At 38.9% G+C, this 23,607-nt stretch overlaps 1 protein-coding gene across 1 annotated transcript; it reads left to right on the top strand.

The window, feature by feature from the left end:
- Positions 1 to 10,546: 10,546 nt before the first annotated feature.
- LOC137130262 (pituitary tumor-transforming gene 1 protein-interacting protein) lies at positions 10,547 to 22,519 on the top strand. The gene is made up of 7 exons (XM_067510139.1): positions 10,547 to 10,840; positions 11,106 to 11,152; positions 11,960 to 12,068; positions 14,612 to 14,717; positions 15,775 to 15,840; positions 20,154 to 20,200; positions 22,114 to 22,519. Exons 1-7 carry the CDS (start codon positions 10,720 to 10,722, stop codon positions 22,161 to 22,163), a joined length of 546 nt encoding a protein of 181 aa, XP_067366240.1. The 5' UTR covers positions 10,547 to 10,719; the 3' UTR covers positions 22,164 to 22,519.
- The last annotated feature ends 1,088 nt before the right edge of the window (positions 22,520 to 23,607 follow it).

Here is a 23,607-nt window from a genome sequence, read left to right as displayed (position 1 = left end):
TCAGTACATTTTACTTTGCAAAAATTCTCATTCATGCTTATTCACAGCCTATTAGAAATCAATATGACGAACCTTTACCTACACTTGAGATCTGTCGATGGTGCTTCTTTGCACACCACCCCTTCTGGGTTGGGTTGAATAGCCCATCAGAATAACCACACTGACCTGCTAGCTGTCAAAGAATGATGACAGAATTTATAAAAACAACTTTCTTTAAAGGTTGCCAAATATTTGCTATACTGTGGCCTATTTGGTTATGATAATTTCACATATGCATTATTGTCACTAGCTAAATTAATGAGGGATGTTGTGATATCAGCCCTTTACATTTTTTTCCTTACACACAAATTGAATCAACTGTTGTTACCTGTGTTATATTTATGTTTTAGTAGAACTGTAGCCTGTATGTCAGGAGGTAACACTTTTCAGACTATAATAATATAGGATGCAAATCCTGGGCATTTGTACAAAATCTACTCTACTCAATGATGCATCCACCTCTGAAGTTTATCTCCTGAAACCTGTGAATCAGTGCAGTGAGCAGTAATCAGTACATATGTTTGTCCATTTGGATTTTAAAGAGGGATTTTCAAGCATCTAACACTCACCTCGGTCCAAGAAGAGAGGGGGTGCACATTTCAGCAGGTAAAGATAAACACCTGCTGAAAAATCCATCCACATTGCAGATCTATGAGTCAAATGCCTTTTGAAGTATTTTGCCACAACAGTCAGGATTCCTTAATAATGACTTCATTTTACCACAGCAGAGTGGGCTGCAGTTCGGAAAAGCTCTCCTTGAAACCACAGCGATAACAAGAAGAAAAGAGTTCACCAATTAGGAAGCACAGTTCGGGCACATTGTATGAAGTAAATTCTTGGCAACTGAGTTTGAGTTTTTAAACACTAAATGTTCACCAAGTAATATAAATGTAAAGTAAATTATCCAGACGAACCCAAACAAACTGATTTAAACAGCTCACAGCTTTACCTCAGAAAACACCGGGGTTTTCACTGTAGCTGTGTCTGCTCCCCCCAAGTGAGTGCATTCGTTTTTACATTTCTTATTTGTTGTTCTGTTTTTGTCAATTTGCTGTTATTGCCTTGTCATTTTTAGTAATTTATCTATTTATGGATGTTTTTTTGTCTGTTTCCAGTCATTTTGCATGCATTTATGTTTGCCTTTCATGGACCATTGTAGTTGGTTTTTCATACTAGAAACATGGCCGCAGACTTCAGAGTCTCTGAGCCTGTCCCTGGTAGGCCTGTTCAGTATTCTGCTCTGTATGGGTACTGTGTACAACCACAACCTTTGTCCTCCCTGCCTTTAAACCATATAAGAAATAAATCCCCCAAAAAGCCTTTAACAGGGAAATACACAAAGAGGACAGAGTCTTCTAGGACAGGCATAGAGAAATAAATGTAGAATGACTAGGTGGCACAGGTGGTGGAAACACCTGTGTGGGTGTGCAAGGCCAGTACAGTTAATCTATTTTAATTGGCAGTTCTTGCATGAGGGCATTGTGTGCTTTCCATAAATCTGGTCTTTATTCCAAAGAGAAGCTTAATTTTTTCTGTAAGCACTGAAAACTGTATATCAGCCCTATTTCCTTTAGTCTTTTCTTAACTGAAAAGGTGTCATCAAAAATTACAGTGGGTGTTCACTCACTCACTCACTCACTCACTCACTCACTCAGTCGCTAACCCTTATTATCTACGACTGATCAGCCTCTCAGAGAAGAAAAGGGCAGAGTAGATGACAGTAAAGGGCAGTTGGGACCATTAAAATATGACTCAGCTGGTGGTCAATCTCAAAGTGTCACATGAACTTTGCAAGAGCCGATCTTCTTGCAGGAGCGTTGACTGATACTGTCTTTGCTCACGTTTGAAGATGACATACAGTAGCAGCACATGGTGAAGTGAACAACATTTGCCAATGATCAAAACTGCAACATGAGGAAAAGGAGATGCAGTGCAAATTCACAGATATGACTTCTTTTTTTCTTTTCTTTTTTTTTAATCTTGGGCAGATGTAGATCAAGGTGTTTGCAAACGGAAGCTGCTGCTAATCTGAATTTTGTTCCTTCGTGACGAATCAATAAAGTATTCAGTAGGTGGATTTTGGTAAGTTTGGCACAAACTTAAAATGTATAAAAAATGTTGCTATAGGCCTCTAAGAGGAAAGATTTACAATACACAGGACTTTATAAAGGATCTGCCAAGATATGAGAAACTTCGTGCACTTCTTTTTATTTATTCATGCAGTATGGACCGAATCAGTCTGTTCAGTGTGTTAATTTAATATGTTACTCTTTATGAAAGTGGAGGTGGATGATTTACTGAGCATATTCACTCTAACCAGAGGCTGATTTTCTTCCATTTGGAGCTTGTGCTACCAAGACAAACAGAACTATAAAACTTGCCAGCCTTACTAGACATAATCTTACATTTTCAGGGGAAGCATTTTCAGTGTGTCCTTCATTCTAGCCACTGCAGCACTGCAACACTGCAGGCTCTAGAGGAAAACTCTGATAAAACCCACCAGCTTTAATTTCACAGATGTATGCCTGTCAGGGATTATCCCAGAGAATCATGCACGTTGTATGTGAACTACAATGCAACCAGTAAAGAAGTCTGTTTCAGTCAGGATAATACTGCACCACGGTAAGGATGAATAAAGGGAAGCTTTTCTGCTACTAATTCCACAGAACTGCTTGACAGATTATCGGAACAAAGACAAACCCTTTTGTGCAGCTCCTACCTAATTGGCAGGATGTTGTACAACAAAGATGAGAAATCAGATCAGACTGATGTTACACCAGAAGGATATTTGTGCCCAACTTTTTATACGTGGTCAACCTTTCCTGTGTTTAAACCAAGACTTTGACAATGAAGAGGATTTAGTCTCCTCTATTATGCCTGTGATTTAGGTCAGTGCAGCATTAGTGGGAGGATGGAGAACCTGCCAGATAGTCTACTTTCTTGGAAACCTTAAAAGAATGTTATATGTACTGTAAGTAGAGGTAAGAAGAACAGTTATGTGTCTAATTTGGGTCCAAATATAACAGATCACAGCTGTAAGCAAATATCACATGGGAGCCATGAATGTCCAGGTATAAAATGTTCATCCATCTATCAAACATATGTACAGTATATTTAATGGACAATGGAAAACTGTGACCTGCTTGTGGTACTATAATGTGATCAACAAGCACAACTACACTTGTTTTACCTAATTTTATGTCAGTTTGTTGGACAGTCATTGAGTTATTTTATTAAAATATTTATATATAGTGGCACTAAAGGATGTTTTATTGTATATAGTTTCAATTCCCAGCGAAAATAATCTCAAGGCACTTCACATAGTAAAGACCTTACAGAACTATTGAGAGAACCCAACAAATCCCCTTTCAGCAAATACTAGGTGACAGTGGACAGTTTTCCTCTCCACTGTCACCTTTAATGGAAGAAACAGGTGTTGAAATGAACCATTGGCAGCCAAGTGGACTTTAGCAGCGTTGGGGAACACAGTCATTTCCAATAGCCACTTTGGTGGCTTAAATTTAATATACTTTTTTTTTTTTAATTGTAGTCTCAAAAGCCACCTGAAATAATTGCAATGGGACACTATCACACTACAACTCCCATGAATTCTAGCTGCAGGTTTTTTTTTCTGCCAGTACTTTAGAGAAGACAATTCTTACCTTTACCAGTCACACGTGACAGGTCCACGAGCACTTATCCTCACCCTATCTGGAACATGATTTTACTTCCCTTGGTGGGACTGCAGCTTCCAGATGAAGAGTGTTTTGGGGAGTTTAATTGGAAATGAACTATTTACAAAGTCCAAGACAAGTAGCCTGGGGGCAACTTCACCCTCTCAGTACCAATAAAACCCAACATTAAAACAATCAGTGCAGGCCAATTACCCCTTTGTTAACTTTTTACATTACCATGCAGATTCCCACTTATATGCCGCTCTGCTCTTGTCCTCGCAGTGGATGCATCATAACACAAAGAGATGCAGCAGGTCAGGATGGACTAAATGTCAGAAATTTCAGCAATAATTACTGACTTTGGCAGGCTGGACTTCTACAGTTGCCTCAGAAACTACATCGTCTTCAGCACCTTCTCGGTTGGAAAGTTAATGTTGAGCTCCCATTTGAGGTCTTAGCTGGTTCCCAGTAGGACATTAAAATGTAAAAAAGATATTTTTAAAAATGATACATCCACACCGGGGCTGTTTGCCATTTGGGCACAACCCGCTGTCTCTCTGTGAAGGCAGGTTGCAGTTTGTCAGGTGAATATAAAGTGTATTTTACAGTGACGGACCAAAAAGATTTTATCAATGACACACTGATAATGTTTAAATGGAGAGTTTTGGGCTCGCTTAGGATTTTAGAGTGATGATACATAGAAGCTCATAGAAGACTGTGAATTCTGCAAGAACTGTCTCGGAAAACTAAGACGACCAACATGCATTCACATCGTGCTCATCATCATCTCAATTTGTGTGAAAAGAATATGGAAAACACTAATGCAACGGTGGTTTTACGCCCTCAGCCTACACTGGAAGATATTTGTAGGGCAAAGCTTGAACATTACAAATTGCATTGCTCCATCATTTCTAAAGACCATGCACCTAACAGCATAGTGGAAACTAAAGGTTTTGCTGCAAACACTGGAACCAAGGTATAAAATCCAGATTTGAAAATAATTCACCGAAACAGCTCTGGACACACAGACAAGGATGAAGGTAAAGGATGCACTCAAGGCTGCTGTGAAAGTTGCCCTCACCTGTGATATGTGGACGTCCAGGGCCATAGCGGGACAATGTGACAATTACGTGTTATTTTATTGATGACGAGTGGAAAGTGAATGCTTCTGAGTCACACCAGGCTGAAGTGTTGCAGATGGCTGCAGCAGAATGGAGGCTAAGGGAAAAAGGTCTAGTCGTTACTGCATTACTCTGCCTGTCGAACTGATAGGATTCCAGCACATATGATGTTTTGCAAACAAAATGAACCTCGTTTCACAGTTTTCTTGCAGTGGCTCTTAGGATTTCTATGGAAGCACTACAGCCACAGGAGCAGCGAGGAGGAACCTGACAATGTTGGGCTTTTTACAGCAGAAGCTGATAAGAAATATTACAGTACAGAACAACATATAAGAGATTGGTTCTCTTAAGCAGCAGCCTGCCACCAGTGCTGCCCTCTTATCTCCAGAGGTAACCTGGTTAATATAACGTAAATGACTGCTCCCACTAAAATGTCTATTTTAAAAAGAAGATTCTTTGTCTCACTTCATGTATTTTCTTAATCTCATTTATATGTGTTGCTAATATGTCCTGTTATTGGAGGTTTATGCAAAGTTGATCGTATTTTCAAGTTGATTATTGTAAACACCTGATATGTGATTCATTCATTCATTCACCATTTTATTCCAAGCTTTTTAAAAAATGTTTTAATGGTAAGATGGTTTCTCTGACATCTGCACCTTGACTAAACTAAACTAAACTAAATATTCAGCTTGTGCTTTATACTTTAAAACGAATAAATCTCTTTTAAAACCTGCAGTGTGTCTTAGCTAAGGAATATTACTAGTAAATATTTATAATCTGTTTAAGTGTAAAATTATGTGATTGTTTGACTGCTGAGCATTTTTACCACTCTTTTTTCTTCCAACAAGCTCCAGATTTATTGGATAACAAATCTTAGAGAACTCCTGGACTCCTGACCAGGACAGAGCGATCACATATGCTGCTGCTGCTGAGAGGACATTGGATGACAGGGAGCATGGAAAAGATCTTCGCTGTGCACACACACCAAATAGATGCAAATCTGCGTTTGCTGATCTCCTTGGTCATATGTTCAACAGAGGTAGCAGGACACCCATGGCTTCAACCGCCCCCAGAGCTGAACAAGACATGAAACAATACCAAAGCATCACCAGCTTTAGCATAGACTTAATACCTTGGATTGGTGGAAATCCTTTCCTGTCCAAAGGTACTTGTGTCTCCCAGGGACTTGTGCAGTGTTTCTCAACATATTTTTGGTGAATCCACCTTAAGTAAATCCATGGTCTTTCAGTAAAGTAGTGCAACTACAGCACCTGCCATCCATGAAGGTGTCCCTGACTGTTTTGCTCAAATTACTTGAGTTTTCCTGCAGATACACCTCTAGGGCACTGGAAATTGTCCGCACGTATGCATCAGTTGTGAGATACTTCCCAAACAAAAGCTCCTTAGGCACTTCACAGTAAGGCTACAAAGCAAAAATGTGCCATCAGAAATGGGTTATCATCCGCTGTGGTTGTCTCATCCAACTGAAAGCTGGAAAGATGGTCATAAAGTGTGGCACAAAGCTGCTCTTCAGAATCCAATGTCTTTTTAGTCTTCGTGCCACAGTGTCATTGCTGAGGGGAACTGCCTTCACTACCGCTGATGGGTCCTGTGCCATGATTGTAGAGATGGCCTCTATTATTGCTTGGAGCGCCAGAGTCTCACCCACTATAAACGGTAACCACTTAGCTATTAACAGGGACATTTTTTAGGAAGCCGGTTGGTGTGAACAAAGAGACGGCTGATGGTACTTCTCTTGAAGTGCTTCTCCTTTAGTGCATGAAAATACCTGAGCTTCATAAGTCAGGAGGGCTTCGGGGACTCATTTGGGAAAATGTGTTCACGAAGTAGAGACATTGGGAGCTGCATATTTGTGAGCGAGGTCACAAAGCCATAGCCAAGACAATTCACGTTGTTTTTGCAGAATCTTTTCTTAACTTCAACTCCATAACTTTCTTGAGCATGAGCCATGGGAATCCACACCCCTGTTTCATTAGCGAACATCATTTGCATCCAAGTGCCCCTTACTCCTACCAGGTCACCAGACGTTCCCTGAACTCCCCCTAGGGGGTGGTACCCCCCCCATTGGGAATCATTAGACAAGTGTATCAGCATAACAATTGTTTCCTGGCACATGATCACTGCTCAGAGGAGTCTGCTCAATACTAAGCATGTTGCTTTGCTTGAAGAGAAATATGCACAATGTGAATCTCACCTTAACCCACAGGGAATACATTTCTACATTAAATGTAAACCAGGTCCAACCACTGAAATTGTTTCCATAAAATAGCCAACTTGTAAGAATGAACCTTCCTTTTGCTTTTCATATTTTAGTCACAGAGGTCTCTTTGAAAAAAAGTATTTTTCAAGTGGCAGCTGATAGTGTACAGGAAGCAGAGCAGCCTCGTGGGGAGATAATGGTGATGGTTTAGGGGATCAGAGTCATGTCTGCCCAACGGTACATGCTGCATCCTGTCAGTGAGGAAGTCTCTGATCAACCTGCAGGGGGGTGTCAGGCCCACTCAGCTGGAGGAGCTTGTCCTGTAGTACAGCTGGGAGGACAGCACTGAATGAAGAGCTGAAATTCACAAAATGTGTACTAGTGTGGTTTCACCACAATGGTGGGCAATTTCACATTCATGCTCTAAACAGTCAAAAGTGTTAGTTTAAATGTGCAAACCCAGTTGTTTGTTTAGCAATAGGCACAAAAACATCAGAGGTAAATTAGGGTCAGAGACTAAATACATATCTTAATGTTAGTTAAACAGGTCATTGGCTCAACTGAAGACCATTTTTGGAGAAGGGAGCTTTCTGGTTTTTGTTTCAGGTTTAGCCTGAGGCCTGTCCAAACAGAGGCTGTGTCATTTAAGGAGAACTGTTGTTGGAACTTCTCAGAGTACAGAAAACACCAGTCCTTAATCCATTTTCATTAACCATCAAAACAAAAAAAGAAAAAGAAGAAAACAACAGATCAGGACCACCTGATCTGGAAGCCTTGGATGAGAAATTTGCTGCCGTTATTAAACAAACATCCACAAGTGGTTTGTTTAAAATTATTAAAATTAAACTTTTACCCAGATGTAATTTATTTCATAATAAAATGTTCTTTCATTAATGCTGCCATAACATGCTATGCATTCAGTTAAATGTTGTGTTCTTTTATTTTCTAAGCTGGGTTTGTGCACACTCGTGGTCAAAGGCACTTCTGGTTTTGTTTGAAGGATGTAAACAAATCCAGAAAAGACAATATTGATAAATCCTGGATTTGTGTGTAGATTGTCCATATGCATGGTTCAAGCACAGATTTGTGCACATGTACTGTTGGTGAATTAGGGCCAATGCCAGAAAGCTCTGTTTCAGTCACATTAGTCATTGGTCCTCCAACAGCATAATGACCTAAACCATGTTTCTGAAAGCACCAAGAATGGCTAAAAACTAATAGGGCAACTAACGCATTTGACTCTGTATAATAGGTTTGTGTTTTTGGACAGAACTAGATATTTCAGGCTTCTGGAAGAGTATTTAATTACAAAAACTCTAAAAAGGCACATTAGGAGAAATCTGCATCTGTGTGCAGAGTTTTTTTTTTTTTTTTTTTGTCCTTATCCCGTAAGTTCAGTGTCGCCACAGCGGATCATTGTCCGGATGTTGATATGGCACAGTTTTTATACTGGATGCCAATCCTGAAGCAGCCCTCCCCAATTACTACCGGGCTTGGACCGGCACTGCACAGCACAAAATGGCGGTTAAGATGGAAATAGTGTTGCAAGCATTCCATTTATCTTTGCTGTCACATATCATTATAATATGTGTAGAAATAAATTGCCACAAAACCCATGATCTGATAACATGCTAAAGGTAATAATTTCTTCATTTATTTCTGTAATAATTATGGTCAAACAGTTATTACATTATGCCCTCACCATATTTATTACATCAAGGGCGAGTTATTTCTACAGCCCTGTGTACAACCTGTCTGGTTACTTCGTTTAGCTGGATGTTGATCTATGAGGAGACCTGGTGGATACAAAGCTGTTCCATTTCACAGTTACTGAGCCCACTGTGCTAATGGGACCTTTTAGTGCTTTAGAAAATATTTTTCTAAAGCCTAGATTAGATTAGAACCCTTGTTCTAATCTATGACTCAATACAAAATGGGATGCAATGTGAATTGTGGGGCATCGTACTAACAGGTATGTGCCTTTCTATGGGTACACTATGTCTATATGTCCAACAATTTTATTTTGCCACGTGTGAACTACAATTAGATAAATTAGATTTAAAAAAATTGATAAATTAACAAAAAATTTTAGAAAAACACAACTGTCAAAAACCACAATAAATGGTGCTCACTTTTGTATTTGATATTCAGTCTTTATTTCTTAAAATACATTTTAACATTGTCAACATAGGTTTTTGTGCTTGGATTGATTTTCATTCAAATGCATTTTTTTTTTAGTTGAAAATTATTGTTTATTTTTGAGTAGAGTAGTGAAGAGAGAGAAGCAGAGCATGTTCTACGTTTGACATCATCTTCTGTCACCTAATGCAGTTCAAATGGAGCACTGTGAGAATCAGACTCAGCTTAACTAATATCATGCCCAAAGTGATTTTTAATCAGGCTCATATTTCATCACCACCCGTGTTGCTTAGACTCAGTAAATGTAAATCACAATCACTCATCATTTAGGCTACAAATAACATAGAATTGTAAATCTTGTCAAACACCAAATCAACAAAATGACAGATGCATTTGGAGCCTTGCTTCTTGCTAAAGGGAGATGCAAAGTTTGTATGGCATTACACTGACATCTTCTGGTCCCACAAGGTGTAGAGAGCTTTTGAGTTTATTGAAATTCTGTAAAGTGGTGCAGCATGTCACCAAAGCAGATAAAAAAGTGGTAAACAATGACAAAATCTTCTTGTTCTAGCCGCCTTGTGACAGGGATGAATAGCAAACTCAGGGCACAAAGACTGATTATACTTTGAATGGACCACATTTTTTTGCTCTAAAAGATTATGGTCATTACTTCTTTAATTATCAGCTTGGATCACTTTCAAAATCAAATCTGTCTCTACGTTTTGAGAAAGAAAAAACATTGGTGCACCATTTGGAAATCTATCAAATAAATAAAAGTACAACGATGGAAAAAAAGTAAGTTCAACACTAAACTATTACATTATTTATTTGTCTGACTAAATGCTGAGATTTATTTACCAGACAAACAGTAGATTTCTCGCTTATTTGTAAAATCATTTCTTTTGTGTCTTAAAATTTTGATAATTAATCTTAATCTTATTATCTTATCTAACCGATAATATGGAAGTAATGAGTTACAGGTTCTAAGATGTCCCATGCAGTCTTTGCATGGAGTCCTTCATTACTTCTGTCTTTAAATATATGGCAGCTGTAGGAATAATTGCAGTCTGAGGTCTAGGCCACTTACATTTTACTGAAATTCCAAAGATTTTCTAAAATCAATTTTGGTTTGTTTGTTTCTTTTGTTTTTTTTAAAGGGGAGAACAAAAATCTAAGATACAAAGTGTCCTGATAGGACAGCTAGGACAGCTTTATATGGACATGAATTCGGAGGGGGAAATTACTTTTTACCATGTGTCTCTGGTTAAGCTAAAGGGGCGGTCATTAGGATCTTTGGCTGGAAGAATAAACTCCGCCCTCACGGGTTGTCGAGATTTTGTAAAACGCGCAAACCCCAGAAACCCCGGAAGTGAGAGCGGTAGCTCAAGTCAAAACAGAAAAAAAAAACTGTTGTTGTTTGACGTCGTTAAGTGCGAGACACTTCAGCGTATGCTGTCGACGAGCAGATACTTTCTATTTAGACGCATTGACATTCAGCGGCTGTTGTTCTGTGATTTTAAGGATGTTCTCTCTTAGAACCAAGAGCCCGACACTGACCACTTCGGTGTGTTTCGCTGCCGTCGTGTTGTTGGTTAGCCTCGTTAGCCCGGGGAAATGTCAAACAACTCCGTCGCCACCTATTTGTAAGTGGACTTTTAGTTTGAAAAGCGGTGACTTCCAAACGTTTTTGGCAGTTGTTCAAATGTTCTTCTTTTTCTGTGCGTTTTTTTTTTTTTTTTTTTGGTAGTAAAATACGTCATTGCCAATGTAAAGGCAGTAACCTTGCATATGTGTAATAGGAACGTTGTGGTTTTCACAGTAAGTTACGGTTGAACGTGGTTACAGTCGTGGCGTTATAGCGATTTCCATCATAGTTAACATAAAGTTTCTGTTTCTCTCCCTTTTCAGCCTGCTCTGCCTACAAAAACTGTGACACCTGTGTTCCACATGCAAAGGTAAGATGGGCAGGTTTTGTTCTTAGGAAAACCCCGGACCTTTGCTCGAGCACCTGTCATAAATGGTGGTTTTATGGGCTCACGTTCAGGGTTCGAACCTCTTAATGACCAGGGATAATAAATACAAACGTCAAGGAATAATTCAAAACATTTTCTACAACTTGTTTGCCAGCTGCTACCAAATTCCCCATCAAATGCACACATTTTAACTTGCTCCCTGCGTTTTACGTTTTTGGAAGTAAATGTGATAGATGTGTAGGGAAGGTATTAATCTTCTGCCTTTATTTCTATATGTTAAAATATCTATCTGGTTCTGCTTGAAAAACTCCTCTCAATAACATCATCTAGAGGAGTTTTTGAGGTCAGAGTTTTCTTACAGAATTCCCCTAAATAACAGCTAAAAGGTCTATTAAGTGTGGAGTCTACACACGCTTGTGTAGGATTTCTCTGGTTACTGTGGTTCCTTCCCATAGTCTAAAGATATGCATGTTAGATTATTTGGTGATTGTAATTTGTTCATCTGTGTGAGTGTAAATGGATTTGATTAAGTAAATGGATGAATTAACTCTAATTACATAGTCAAATTAGAAAGGAATTTTATTATTTGCCCCCCCCAATAATATGATCGACTATCATATAAAAGTATAGTAAACAGCAGTTTGTCACATTTGACCTTCCTGAAAGCATATTAGTTTGACTTCACTTCAACTGATAAACTGGTGAAGTTTGAAAACTGTATAACTATTAGATAATTGTACATATACCCATGACATGCATTGAGTTGATTTTTATGTTTTTTCTGCACAGTGTCTGTGGTGCTTCACCAGCAACAACTGCACAGATTATCCAGTGTCTTGGTTGCTGCCTCCACCAGCAGTGTGCCAGCTGTCCCAGGCTCGATGGGGAGTGTGCTGGTGTGAGTTGATTAGCCTTAGCCTAATCAGATCTGCTTTTTTCCTTTGTCATTTTACAAAACATTGAGTCGTTCCACATTCATCAAAGAGAAAAGTACTACAGGACATCATTGGACAACATGGTTAACTGGTAACTTGTTTCAGTAGTCATGGTTTTGAGTTTCAAAGATATATACCGAGAGTGTTTTGGGAGGAAGCTGGTGTAATGGTTCAGTAGTCTTGAAGACTGTCGTCATTTCAACATGGAAAAGCAAAGATCACATACAAAAACAGTAACAAAAGTTTTAAAAAGGACATAGAGTCATAAGAGGAGGGCAGTAACAACTAAAATAAAAAACTATGCAAACACAAGATTGTGTGTGACACATGTCCCTGAACTTTACAGGTGGAAGTCATAAAAGTCTCCACCTTTATAAAATACTAGCAATTTTTAATTTACTTGTTGGAGGCAAATAGCTGTGGGATGTGTGCAATGCTGAGCTGCTCTTCTACATAAACGGTGTGAGTGTTTTAGCTGTTTGGAGCTATTTGAAAAGATGCCTTGTGTGTGTGAGAGGAGTCAGTCTGTGTGTCACTGACGCAATGTGAAGTGAGAGGAACAATTTTGGCTATGTGGTAAAGTAGCTGCGCATAAAGTTTTATATTGTAAAAGGGAACCATCTACTGTGGACCTCCAAAACATTTTCTGTGTAAGCACTGTAAGTAAGATCCTCAGTGCACGGGGAGTAATTCCTTAGCAGCCAGTCAGATTACAAGGTGGCCAGCTAAGGGGCTTTACAGTGCTAAATTCTTCAAGTGAGGTCATTTTGAAACCAAATCAAAAGCAGTACTGAAAATAATACAGACACATTGCGTCATAAGAATGAAAAAATATTTTAACAAAACCGTTTCGTTTATTGGATGCATGCCGAAAATAGTCTAGTGGAGTCAGCGCCTGTTTTCCCGTCCTGTAAGACAACCTTAGACCTGTCTAAGCGTTGATCGGTTGGAGTGATGTAACGACAATGTCACTAGAATTTCTAATATGGGCAGTACCTCCTGGAACTTTTTTAGAATGGAATTGTGTGCGTATGAGCAGCATGGTGGCAGAGGCGATAGTTCTGCTGCTTCACAGCTTCGTTTTAGCGGGGGCCTTTGTGTGAAATTTGTTTATTTGTTTTTATTTTTGCAGACATCCCACCTTTCATAAAGTGTCCGGGAGTCTCTTGCATACTAATGGCAGCTCCTTGATGTGTGTAAATTATATACAATGTTCCAGAAATTGGGTATTTCTTCTCTTGTTGTAGGTGGACCAATATTTTTATTTTATTTTACGTTTTGCGCCTTTTTATGCTTATGTTTTACATTAAGAATGTAACACCAGCAAGCGCTCCCCAACAGTTCATGTGGAGCATTCAGAGTCAGGTGAATTTAAAAAAAACAATCAAATTCCATTCCAAAGTCCATCAAAGAAATCTTGTCAAGTTGAGAAGCTTCAATTGACACTCAAATGTAAAGCTTTTACACAACAATTATTAATAATTTCACATAAGTTGAAGGTGAAATATCCCATCCCAGTGATTAAACACCGATCTTTCCAAAGATTCTGGTTTCATGCTAAACCCTTTACCAAAGTCATAAACCTAGAAGCCTGCAGTGAAGAGGTGTGGCCACGCCTGAAAGGGATCCAGAAAGAATTTTCTTTTTCCCCTTGAAAACAAATAAGTAACTGCTTAATAATCATTCCTTGCAGTAGTGGGTATAATTCCATATATCTTTAGGGATTTTGTGATAAAGAGTTAATAAATACCTCTCTTTGTTCTTATGTTGTTGGCTCAGTTTTGAGAGGTGTACTGCGAATATTAGCAGTTAGAGAATATGGGTCAAACAGATCACCATGAAGCAAGTAAGACAGAAATATTCACTTGATAGTTTTTATGGAATTCGATATTTCACCAACAGAAATGAGTACATTGTAAAGTAGTATGCGTTCTGAAAGGAAAAAATCCTTGTTAAAAACAAGCCACGTTACAGCGTTTTAAATAATGATGACAATGTTCAGCAGAAACCACATTCAAGTTGCTCACTACAAGAAACTGATCATAACCCTTGGTTATGTTGTCACATGTTTTACAAATCCAGGGAGCCAGTTTTCCTTTTTTATTTCACTCTTTAACTTGATCACTGCTTCAAGTTCAAGTGTTTTATTACTTGTTGGGCAATGTGATGATACTGTGACTCTAAGGTTTTGCCAACCAGAACTAATAAATGAGCAGTTTATGGCTTCACTATTAAACCTACATCAGATTATGATCTGTGTGATGTGTCAGTTCTTTTTTCACTGGAACAGAAACCTTACTGTACTTTGGTTTCATCCGAAATTACTATCTAAAGACATGCCGTGTTGCAGAGGGGTCAGCAGGTGGCACCATACCCAAACAAGTTCAATCTATGCTGTCGTTTTTTTTTTTTTTTTACAAAAGTTTGGATTTGACTTATAACCTTATGGAGTAGATCCAGACATTATACCCATTTTAAATGTTACTTGTCTTCTTCTTTGATTCAGTGAACTTTGAAGCCCTGATCATTGCCATGGCGGTGCTGGGTGGAGTCATCCTCACTAGCATTATTGTATGCTGCTGCTGCTGCTGCTGCAAGAGACGTCCTTCAGGGTAAGATTAGATAAACTGTGTTTCAGTGCAAAGGTTACATATATTTTTGAGTGAACAACATTTTTGAAACATACTGGAATTGGGACATCTGTAAGTCAAACATTTGATCTCAGATTCTATTAATGTAGCCTTCAAAGCTTTAAATTAAAGGCTGTGAGAGGTAATAAACAAACTTTGTAAATGTGATTAATTATTCAAGGTTGTTCAGGTATTTATACCTGTTTAATGGTTTAGTGGTTATATGCCTCCTCAGTATATGGTGTTGGGTACCTACTGTATGTGGCCAAAAACTAAATGTTAAAAAAATGTCTGTTGCATCCTAAACCAATAAAGCAACTCAAAGCTTGTAAAAAAACATAAAAATATGAAAATGATAATAACAGGCCTGAACTCATTGTGTGAGCCATTGTAGTGAATCTATGTTCTTGGATGTTCTCAGTCTGTAATTGAGGCCACATTTTGTCTTCAGTTTTTCTTGGAGCTACATCTTCGCGCATGTGTGTGTGGTAATGGTGGGAAAGTGTGTGTGTGTGTGTGTGTGTGTGTGGGGGGGGGGGTCTATTCACTGTGCTGGAGTGAATTGAGAATGTCATGTCAGTCAATCAACTACAGGCTAACCTGTCACACAATCACAATCTTGTGGGTGTACAAGTCTCCTTTATCTATGTCATCCAACGGAACAAAATATGCTGAAGAGCATGTCTGCAATGAAACACAAACACACACTATGTTTTTTATTGTTGAGTTGTCATTTGCCTATGCAAAATTTTAATATTTCACTTTCTGATATTTCAATAATTTACAGTACTTTTAAACATAATTTTTATTCCTCCCCTTTGCTGCAAGCTGCACAGATAATTCATGGCGTAAATGCAAATCATGCACAAAGTAGTTATAATCAAGGTCCCAGTTTTGTTTTGAAAAGTGTCATTCTCAAACACATGTTTTAACTTAAATATGCATGTAAATCGTTGCATCAAGATATGTATTATTGTTGTTCTCACATTCTATGAACAATAGTGAATTTGATACTTATCATGCCTTCATATGTCTTAAGGCCTGACAGAGATGAGGAGAGATTTGCCAGAAGGAGAGAAGAGATCAAACAACGTGCTGAAGAGCGGTAAGAACTCTACTTCAGGCTATAGAGAAAGCAGGTTGGAGCAAATGAAAAATCATTTATTTAACATCACATGACAGTATATTTTCTACATCCAGCCAAACAACACTCTGCACTTGTAAAACAACAAATTCAATGAGTAATTTAATGCCTAATTTGGAAAATTATATTTGTGGAGAAATAGTTTAGTATGATCACTACAGTATCACACATTGAAAGTTGATGTACAGCCCAGGCTTAAGAGAGAGCTGAATTTCTTTAGTGATTTTTTAATAAATTTTTCATACTGCTCTGGTTTAGATTAACAGCTCCTGTCTTACTATTAGTTCTTTTTAATAACTAGAAAAACAGGTATATTATAAAAAGTATTTAGTAATGTGAATGTAATGTGTAACGCTATTTTGATTAGAAATGTAGAGGAGTAAAAAGAAAGAAATTTGCTCTTCAAAGCACCATAATGAAATAAAAGCAGCAATGACTTAATCTACTTAATTAAAGTACACATACATGAACAATGTACATACATTCCACCACTGCAAGGCTGTATTTTCTGCTTATATTAATTTAAATGAAAACTCACTAGAGAGTGTTTCACAATGCACATGGTCAACAATCAGATATATAATGCAATAGTAACCCAAGTTTAATGCCCAAGTCAGTCACCTGACCTGAATCCAGTTCAGCTGCATTTCTCTGGCTTAAGATAAAATCTGAGGAACTGAGGAGTTGCAATAAAGTTGTGGCAGAGCATCATTGTTGCTTTGGTGATGTCTACTGCAAAGTCTTGCAACCTATGCAGTATTAAAGGTTGCAAGCCCTAAAGATTAAATAAATGACAATTTAATTTATTTTTACGTTAGTTTGTCCAATTGTTTTTGATCCCCTAAAATTTCACAACTTCACCAGATTTCAACTTGCTTTCTATGGCTTTAGTTTATGGTGTAAATGTGAATGGATCCTTTTCAACTTCCCTCTGACTTCCCTATATTAAAATATTTCTCTGCTTCTACATGAAAAACTCCTCCATATGAAATCACCTGAAGGAGTGTTTTCACCATTAGGAGTTCAGATGATATCATCTGTGGGAGCTCTGGAAAAGCAGGTTGACCGTGATTACAAACTCCATAGTATGAGCAACAAGATAACATGATCTGAACTAAAGGTTCCTGCAAGTGAGGCCATCTGGAGGTGTTTTTCAGCTAGAAGTAGAGATATTTTAATGTAGGCAAGTCAGAGGGAAGTTAAATGGCATTTATATACATGTACTACTCAAACTAGAACCAAAAAAGCAAGTTCTATATCAGTGAAGACGCGTCCTTTAGTAAAAATAACTGTAGTGGACACACGGTTAATTCGATGTCTTTTAATTAAATCAAACAGTCGATACTTTAAGCACGTCACGTTTCATTTTAAATCCACTGTGTTGGCAAACATACAAAACAAGTGTAATGAAAAAAATACAGGCAAACTAGTCCGATCATTTGATCAAGTCAAAAGGCACAAAGGGCCAAAAAGCTTGGATTTGCCTAATCTCAGCAGGACCTATATGGCGTTGGCCACAACAGAATACTTCAGAGTCCCCAATAAAAGAGTCATTGTATGTTTGGAATTCTAGCAACTGATTGGTGTGCTTGTGTTTGTGTTAGCCCCAACAAGTCCACCTCCCACAGGAAGAGCTCAGTGTTCCTTAACTCCATCCCAAACACCAGATGTATTGTGAAGGCCGTGCAGCTGCTCTTTAGTTATGGAGATGTAAACAGAGTGGCCTACAGTAGGTAGAGTAATGTCCACTGTCATCACTGAATCGTACAACTGTGTGTCGTAGCAGTCTGTACACCAGGAAATCTTTCTGTTCTTGCACTCTATAAATGTTTCTGCCTCATTTTTCTATTTAGTGGACGTGTTTCTGATACGTCCATCTAGAGGACGGACTGCGTGATGTGTTGCTAAGCGGGGCAGCCGAGCAGAAACCTAGTCAGTGGCTGGTATATCATCATTGCTTGCAGTGCAGGGAACATCAGAGCCCTGGTTCTCTCGGTGCGTGCGTGTGTTTGAGAGAGAGCCTGCGAGTTGAATTATCCAACCTCTATGTGCTTTTTCTCTCACATGCCACAAAATCTAGTCAGGGGCTCCTGTGGTGAGCATGATCAAATCTCAGAAGTCAGAGAGTGCAGTGACCTACATAGATGCACTTCATGTTGCGAACAGGACTTTCAGAATAGATTCGACCCATCACAGGAGAGACTAGTGCCTTTAGACACTGCAGCCTAGCGACCGCAGAGCCAGCTGACAGTAGTGTGTCTGAGCTGGATGAGATCTTGGAAGAATCAGCAACAGCTGAGCAACAGTCATTTTATATTTACAGACAAGATAAATGTAGCTGGTGAATTCAGAACCGCTGTCAGTTAATATATAATGCAAAACAGAACAATGTACAGAAGTAGGATCATATGTCAAGACATGGTCAGAAGGTCTGTGGTATAGGGGAGTATTGACAAAATTAATATTGATGAAATATCCAGAAGCATATAACTTTCTGCAGTTTACGCAACAGAATTTGCCAGCAGAAATCATAAAATTAACAGGTACAGCTACTTCTAGCAAGGGGGGCAGCACAGTGGTGGAGCGGTCAGCCCCGCTGCCTCACAGCTAACCCTGCCTGACGAGGTTGCGGGTACGCGCCCCGCTCTCCCCGTGCCTGCGTGTTCTCCTGCTTCCTCCCACAGACCAAAAACATGCATGTTAGGTCAAATGGTGAATCTAATGTGAGTGAATGGTTGTCTATTGTGTATGTCTCTCTGTGGCCCTGCAATAACCCCCCCCCCCCCCCCCCGGTCATGTCCTTTGCCATGTAAGTGGTCACTGCTTATAAATGGCCATCATGAAGCACTTTTGCATTGTGATTCTGCTTAAATTTGCGGAATGTGTTTTTGTGCTGATGGCTTGGCTTGTTTAGGCCTATTATAAAAAGCTTCAGAAGTTTATCATAGGAAGTTCCATATTTCCAATTATCCATGCAGTGGTTGAGAGAAGGTAAAACAAGCTAGCTGTCGAGCTGTCTTTAACACCACGTATTCCTGACATAGTGTGCTGATTGTCAGGTTTTCAAAGCCAAACCACTTTCGTGTTAATGAGAATGATCCACATGTAACAATTAAATCGAATGGTGTAGATTGTGAAGCTGTTTGTTCACGTTAGTTTTAATTTCAGTTATGCTTTATTAAAGCACATTGCATGCAATGGACTATCCTCCTGGGCTACTTAACAGTGAATTAAAGGCTCCCATAGTGTGTTTTCAATTGTTTTTTGCAAAGTGGAGGACATTCTCTAAAACGTCAGCTGGGAGACAATTAAAGACAACAATTTATTTACCTGAAAATAAAAACCACCCCCCCTGGAGGAGCTGATTGAAAACTTTCTCCTCCTAAACAGTTTCGAAAGGGTCTATTTGTGTTTCACTGCCAGCTAACATGTAACACACAATGAGTGAAAGTATGACTTATCACTCACAGCAAGCCATTATCCATAATTAATACATGGTTATCCATTCTTCAAAGCCAATATTTTCTTACTTTTTCCAATTTGATTTATTTTTGATTCTTCGTACGTCATATTAATGTTTTGTACAAATGACACTACAAATAATTGGATTTCATAGCTCTTAGTGATAATCCATCAATATGGTATTGATGTTGCATTATGAGACTGTATATCAAGTAGCTTAACAGTAGCTTAATCTTTTCCTGGTTAGTGTTGCAGTCAAAGTCTTGTTCTTTTGTAACTAAATTCAGCAGTGAATCATTGTTATTTGTCAGCATAACAAACAGCACCAAGAAGGGCAGGTTTTTGTGACTGTCGCTGCATAAGATGCAAATCAAAAAGCCGCTGGGCAGTTACTTGGGATGATGGCAGAGTTGATATAAAAAAACATGATGCCCCTCAAGATAGAAAACAAGCAGTATCGCTGAGTTGCAGGTTATAGTGAATAATGAGGAGCAAATTGCTGTAAAAAAATGCAATATCCTTTAGACAGTCATTTTCTCTATGATTAAAACCTAGAATTAAATACGTTCTTCGTGCGACTGTTGATTGCACAGCTCTGTGTTCTCTAGGTTTGAGCTTGTTGTATTTTAGTAAACCTTGTTTTCCTTCAATGACGAGCTTCCCTGCTGCAATAAAAGATGGCTCCTGTGTCATCATCTGTCTCTACTACTCTTTTGTTATTCTGTGTTCACAACCAAATGAACTGAACTGCAGGTGGAAAAACAAATGTTTTTACTAACTGGTCTTTTTTTTTTCTTTTTTTTTTTATACAGGAAGGTGGAGAGAAAGGCACGACACGATGAGATCCGCAGGAAGTATGGTATGTATGAACCACTGTCTACATTTAGCCTCTTTAATGAGTCTGACAGACTGAATTCCCTATCTCTCCCTGTTATGTATGAAGCACTTGTACTTCGGTTGATCAGGAGGTCTAACACACTGCTGGATGTTTGCATGCATGTTGAATTGGTTTCAGATTGTCCAGGACGCTGTCATTGACTTTCATTTCCATACACAGTGCCAGCAATGCATTATTCAACAGAATATGCCTGGTCCCCAAGCCGGGCAATTCAGATCACGTATAGGTTAGACTAACTCCTGTCTGTTTAAATCAAGTTAAGCATGATTTCTCATACGCTGGTGTTAAATGGAAGTCCTCTCTTGACTGTGAGCTGCACTTTATAGACCACGAAAACAACAAACAAAGGTTTGAATTTGAAATAAGAAGAATTATAACCTCTACCATACTCTGTAAAAGCCTGTACTGGGGGGGGCGGCACTGGCTCTAACGTTAGAGTGGCCACCTAAAGGTTCTCCCCCCGCTGCATGTGTCCCTGGGCCAGACACTGAACCCCCAACAGCCCATCCCTATCCCAGCCAAGCAGCGCCGCTACCAAGACCCGTTGTAATTGGGGAAGGTTCCGTCAAGAAGGGCATCCGGCATAAAACTGTGCCAAATCAACATGCGACCAGTTCTACGATCTGCTGTGGCGACACTGAACTCACAGGATAATCTAAAAGGAAAAAAAAAAACATATAGGCCTGTGATGTCCAACAGTGTCGAGCCTCAAACTGCTACAGTCAAAACAGGCGAAAGCTATAGGATGACTGACAGGAGTCAGTACTCAGCTGATGTAGTGGAATCCTTGTAAGATCATTCTCCATCTAAAATATTGTGGTCTCCATTTAAACAGTCTAAACTCTTATTTTAATCTATCATTCTAATTTAATGACCTGGCCATTCCAGTACGCCTCCCCCACCCACTATGACCTTAATAATAAACACAACTGAACTCAAAAACTCTGAAATTCTAACCCTTGTAAAAGTAGAATTCACGGCAGAGCTGCTGCATTGGTTTGCATTAGATTGTACAGGTGCATATAACGAAGTTGCCAGTTGCCAGTGTACCACTGGGGGGAAATAAATAAATATCCAGTATCATGCAGCAACGTGCCACTTTACATACATGTCAGTCCAGACTCATCTTAGATTATTCGTGAGCGTTGGGTTGTGAGGTTTGTGCGAGACATGATGAAATTTCCTCCAGATATTTTTGCCAAACAGCGTTGACGATTATGTAAAAGACCCGACATTACAGTGACTTTGACCTTTTGACTAACAATATCTCAGTTTGTTTGAGTTCAGTTGGACTTTCTACCAAATTTAAAGAAATCGTCCTATGGTGTTCCTGAGATACCACTTTCAACAGAATGTGATGGAGAGAAAACCAGAAAATGTACAGGGACATGTCACATGATTTAGAGCAGGGATCCCAACTCTGCTGCCCTGCTTTTTTATCATCTCTCAATCCCTGCACTACCCACTGCATACAGTCAATCAGAAGCTAGAAGATACCATCTTAGATGAGAGTGGAGGAAGACAAAGCAAACAAAACTTTAACTTCTGATTGACTGAAGTCACCTAATCCCAGTAATCCGCATTGAGTAGGTCACTAGTTGGGTAGTGATAGAAACTGAGCAGGGATCCACTGATTCAGAGGACATGTATTGTAGGGAGCGATGAATATGGATAAACAACACCATTGTTCAAAAATGTAAGGGTATGCTGTGAAAGATTTTTTTCAATAAATGTCATTAAAACATACTTTATATCCTTGGACTAGCATTTGAGAATTTGACATCCAATGATATAGGACATCTGAGCAGGAGAACAGAATGTTTCCTGACCCACCATTAGCTTCTGTGTTTTCACTTTCTCTTCTCTGTGTGCAGGTCTGATTGGTGACGCGGACCACCCATACAGCAAGTTTGAGAATGAGTAAAGCAGCTGTTCCTCGTGCAGCATGATGAGAGTGGTCTTCCAAATTTGTCAAAATGTTCTATTTCTCGTTCTTCAAACAAGAAACGGGGTTAAAGAAAATCTGGATTTTTTTTTTTGCCTTGTGATTCTCGTTGGATGCCCTGTTCAGTTTGAAACATGTTGAAGCTTTGTTTTAAACCTCCAGCTGTGTAAGTGTCTTTAGTGTTCGGAATTTTCATGACATAAATTTCTCTCTTTCGAAATTGTAGTTTCATAGCAGTCATTACACTTTGTACATATACTATTGAGTTATGAAATACATGGTAATGCTTGTAGCAGAGATGTGTGTGATAAATAAAAATCTGCTTTTAACAACAAGGTTTCATTCCTTCATAGATGAAAGTAGGTTTGCTGTCGGAACAGCTTTTCAGCACCGCACAGGTTCTGACATGTATGCAGACATGTACAAAGTTTTGATTGTAAATCGTACAATAACAATATACCACAATTTCAAACAGAAATGTGTTTTTGAAAGAACATTTGAGACAGGGGAGGCATGGGTTCATCACTGGGGGGCCTGGTGGCTCAGTGCATCGGGTCGGGATAAAATTGCAGGGTTGCACAATTACTATTATTAAAATTCCATTCAGAGAAATTCTTTAGAAAATCTTTAGTAGAAATTACAGCATGTGCTCAAGACCACCTCTGAAATCCTCGTGTTGCAGCTTCCACAAATGTAAGTTAAAACTCTACCATTCAAAGAAACCACCATCTGACACATTCACAGAGCCAGAGCTTTTTAAAAATGGACTGAGGTGAAGTGCAAAACACTGACGAGTCAAAACTTAAAATGATTAAAAACCATCATACCTGTGTCCTCAGTGCTAAAAAAGCAATTGACCATCAACAAATACATCAATGTTTTGTGTATTGTATTGCTTACAGTCAAATATATATATATATATATACTATAATTGTATGAGACAACTGGCTGCACCAGTGAAAATTTAGCTGAGTTACTTTAAGGGGGGAGGTTTATGCAGTCACTTATTTTTGAGTGATCTCTTTCCACTTTGACATTAAATCCACCGTGATTCAATGGAAAAAATATGAAAGGTGAAACATCTTCAAGGGGGACAGTTCTTCTCTACCCACTGTACATTTGACACAATGTCCCAGCATTGGAAATGGGGTTTTCACATGTTTGTATACATAGAAGACTGAATATGAATTTTGCCATTGGATACAGTTGGCACGACAATGGAATTTTACGAGGTTTAAAATGTTCACAAGCAGTTCTCATAACCTTTGAAGAAAGTCAGGACACATTAAGATGACAACAAAAAGACATTAAATGTACCTTAATGTCCAGGGCTCTGACCAGAACAGGAAAAACATGGCAGATTGGGTCCTTAAGAGCAGCATTATACTTATCTTGCAGATAATTGCTGAGGTAAACACATTGG

This window comes from Channa argus, chromosome 7 (genome assembly GCF_033026475.1).
Source record: "Channa argus isolate prfri chromosome 7, Channa argus male v1.0, whole genome shotgun sequence".
Lineage (NCBI taxonomy): Eukaryota > Metazoa > Chordata > Actinopteri > Anabantiformes > Channidae > Channa > Channa argus.
Note: the sequence above shows the minus strand (reverse complement) of the source record. Positions and strands in the feature narration are given on the sequence as shown.